The 3,265-nt window shown below is 37.7% G+C and overlaps 1 protein-coding gene across 1 annotated transcript; it reads right to left on the reverse strand.

Annotated features, from left to right (window-relative positions):
* Window positions 1-519: 519 nt before the first annotated feature.
* On the reverse strand, window positions 520-1,932 carry LOC113324549. The gene is made up of 2 exons (XM_026572865.1): window positions 1,382-1,932; window positions 520-1,156 (listed from the first exon to the last, which is right to left on the reverse strand). Exons 1-2 carry the CDS (start codon window positions 1,930-1,932, stop codon window positions 520-522), a joined length of 1,188 nt encoding a protein of 395 aa, XP_026428650.1.
* Between the last annotated feature and the right edge of the window lie 1,333 nt (window positions 1,933-3,265).

A 3,265-nucleotide genomic window follows, 5' to 3' on the forward strand; every position in this document is an offset into this window, starting at 1 on the left:
AATTTGCTAAAAAAACCTCAAATATCTCTTAAAAGTATTTTTTTTTGTTATCATGTTTTTTATATTTTTCCCACTTTCTAAAATAATTTTATCTCTATATTTTGAGCAACAAACTAAAGTAATTAAGGATACTTTACCTTACACTAGTCTCCCTTTTGCTAAAAAATAGGTAAAGAGCAAGAATTCGTAGTTAGCTTAATTAAGGAATGTGTTGTGATTTCACAACAAGAAAACACACAGAGTGATGAAAACAAGATAAAATGGTGATAAACACCACTTGAATCAAGGATTCAAGCCAATTCTATGTTGTGAAGTGCAGCCAACAAGAACAAATTTCATTAATCTCAGATGTGTCCCAACAACATTTCTCTTACAACTTAAATGACCAATAATTAGGTCTAATTGTACGTAATGGATAGGTAACACGTGTCTAATATCCAACGGACAATAACTAACAGAAACAAAAATGTTAAACACACTCAAGCAACTACTAAAGGTGGACTAATTGGATAGCCCCTACTATGCACACTGTGACATTACCTCTCCCTGAAAAAAATCCCTGTCCTCAAGGATGAACTTTGGAAAGTGGGTGCGAATGTTAGAGAGATCTTCCCATGTAAAATTTTCTGGGAATGAGTTAGTCCATTGGATCAATTCCTGTTTGACTACCCTGTCTCCTTGTAGAATTGATCTGGTACCCAAAGTATTTTCAGGTAACATGATAATTTGTCCCTCATGATCAACCACTGGAAGAGATGGTGCTGGAGTGTGTTTCTGACCAATGTGCTTCTTAAGATGAGAAACATGAAACACAGGATGAATGCGGGAGTGTGATGGTAATTCCAACTTGTAAGAAACTTTGCCAATATGTTGAAGGACTGGAAAAGGACCATAATACTTGGATGAGAGTTTAAAATTCTTCCTCAACGACAGAGAGGACTGTATGTAAGGTTGAAGTTTGAGGTAGACCAGGTCCCCAACTTCAAAAGTTCTATCTGTTCCGGACCTGTCAGCATATAGCTTCATCCTCTCTTGAGCTTTATGAAGTGGCTCCTTGAATATATCCAGTAGAGAAGCTCTTTCATTCAAATAGGTCTCAACTGCAGCAACTGAGGTTGTAGTAGCAGAAGGAAAAGCAAGGTGAGGAGGTACATACCTATAAAGTGCTTGAAAAGGAGTACTTCAAGCTGGTGTGATAGCTTGTATTGTACCACCATTCTGCAAGAGCTAAGAAATCACTCCATTTGCCTGGGTTGTGTCGGTAATGCATATAAAATAGTTTTCTACACAAGCATTGACCCTTTCAGTTTGGCCATATGTTTGGGGATGATAGGCTATGCTGAGATTAGGGCTAGTACCCAAGGATTTGAATAAATCTTGCCAGAAGTTGCTTGTAAAGACCTTATCTCTATCAGACACAATTGAAGAAGGCAACCCATGTAATTTGACCACTTGATTGAGGAAAGCATGAGCTACAGAAGCAGCTGTGTATGGATGTTGTAGAGCTAAGAAGTGAGCATATTTTGTCAGCCTATCTACAATCACCAAGATGATACTCTTCATGTTGCTCACAGGAAATCCTTCTATAAAATCCATGGTAATATGTTGCCATGCATGCTCATGGATAGGAAGTGGTTGGAGCAAATCAGCAGAGTTAGTGTGATCAGCTTTGTTTCTCTGACAAACATCACCCTGGGACACAAAGGAAACTATGTCTCTATGCATACATGTCCAATAAAAATGACTTGTGGCTCTCACAGATGTAGCTTGAATTCCAGAATGTCCCCCAATGGCATAATCATGTAAGGAATGCAAGAGTTTGGCTCTAACATCACTCCCTTCACCTATGTAGAGCTTATTTTTGTACCTCAGAACTCCATCTTGGAATGTGTAATTAGGAAGAGTGTTAGGGCTGAGTAAGAGTTGAGACATGAGTTGGTTTTCCTTGACATCATCAATATAGATTTTTTGAACTTATTGCACCCAAGTTGGTGTGGTCATGGCCATGGAGTGGCAATTAGCATAATCTGGAGGCCTTCTAGAGAGTCCATCAGCAACTACATTTTCACAGCATTTCTTGTACTGAATGTCATAATCAAAGCCCAATAATTTGACCAACCATTTTTGTTGTAATGTACTTGTAACTTTTTGTTCAAGGAAGTACTTTATACTCTGATGATGAATCTTGTACCTTGCATATAGTGTTTCCACCTTTGAACTGTTATAACAATAGCTAGAAATTCCTTCTCATAAGTAAATAGTGCTGCAACTCTAGGGCCCAATTCTTTGATGAAGTATGCAATGGGTTTTTTTTCTTGAAGTAGAACAGCTCCAATGCACATATCACTAGCATCACTTTCAACTACAAATGGTTTTGAAAAGTCTAGCAAGGCTAAGACAGGTGTAGTGCTCATTGCCTGTTTGAGTGTCTCAAATGCAGATGTAGCAGCTGGACTCCAGTGGAATGAATTCTTCTTGAGAAGGTTAGTGAGGGGGTTTGCTGATATCTCCATAATGCTTCACAAATTTTCTATAATATCCAGTAAGACCCATAAAGACTCTCAGTTCTTTTATTGTCTTGGGAAGAGGTCGTGATTCCATACAAGTAATTTTATTTGGATCAGAAAAAACTCCTTATGATGGGACTGCATGACCCAGATACTCCAATAAGGATTGTCCAAAGCTACATTTGGATAGCTTAGCAAAGAGTTGGTGCTGTCTGAGTAGAGAAAAAACCATCCTGAGGTGTTGCAAGTGTTCATTCATGTTGTGGCTGTAAATAAGGATGTCATCAAAGAAAACTAACACAAATTTTCTTTAAAATGGCTGAAAAATTTCATTCATAAGTTCTTGGAAAGTGGCATGAGCATTTGTGAGGCCAAATGGCATGACCTTAAACTCATAATATCCTTGATGAGTTCTAAATGTTATCTTGTGGATGTCCAGATCATTAAATCTGATTTGATGATAGCTAGCTCTAAGATCTATCTTTGAAAATATGATGGACCCATGGAGTTCATCTAGTAACTCATCCACAATAGGGATAGGAAACTTATCCTTAATAGTAATGATGTTGAGTTTCCCATAGTCTACACAAAATATCCATGAATTATGCTTCTTTTTCACTAAGAGTATGGGAGAAGAGAACAAACTGTGGCTAGGCTGAATTATCCTTGTTTGAAGCATTTCCTTAATTAGTTGTTAAACTACTCCTTTCTGCACATATGGGAACTTATATTCTCATTGATTGACAGGTGAAGAGAGG

The sequence above is a fragment of the Papaver somniferum genome, chromosome 11, assembly GCF_003573695.1.
Source record: "Papaver somniferum cultivar HN1 chromosome 11, ASM357369v1, whole genome shotgun sequence".
Classification (NCBI taxonomy): Eukaryota; Viridiplantae; Streptophyta; class Magnoliopsida; order Ranunculales; family Papaveraceae; genus Papaver; species Papaver somniferum.

What these genes read in the sequence shown, in the direction of transcription:
- LOC113324549 (XM_026572865.1), bottom strand. Translation starts at nt 1,932, where the DNA reads ATGTCTCAACTCTTACTCAGCCCTAACACTCTTCCTAATTACACATTC. An exon ending in GTCTTTACAAGCAACTTCTG is followed by an intron (nt 1,157 to 1,381) that starts GCAAGATTTATT and finishes AGCACTTTATAG; the next exon opens with GTATGTACCTCCTCACCTTG.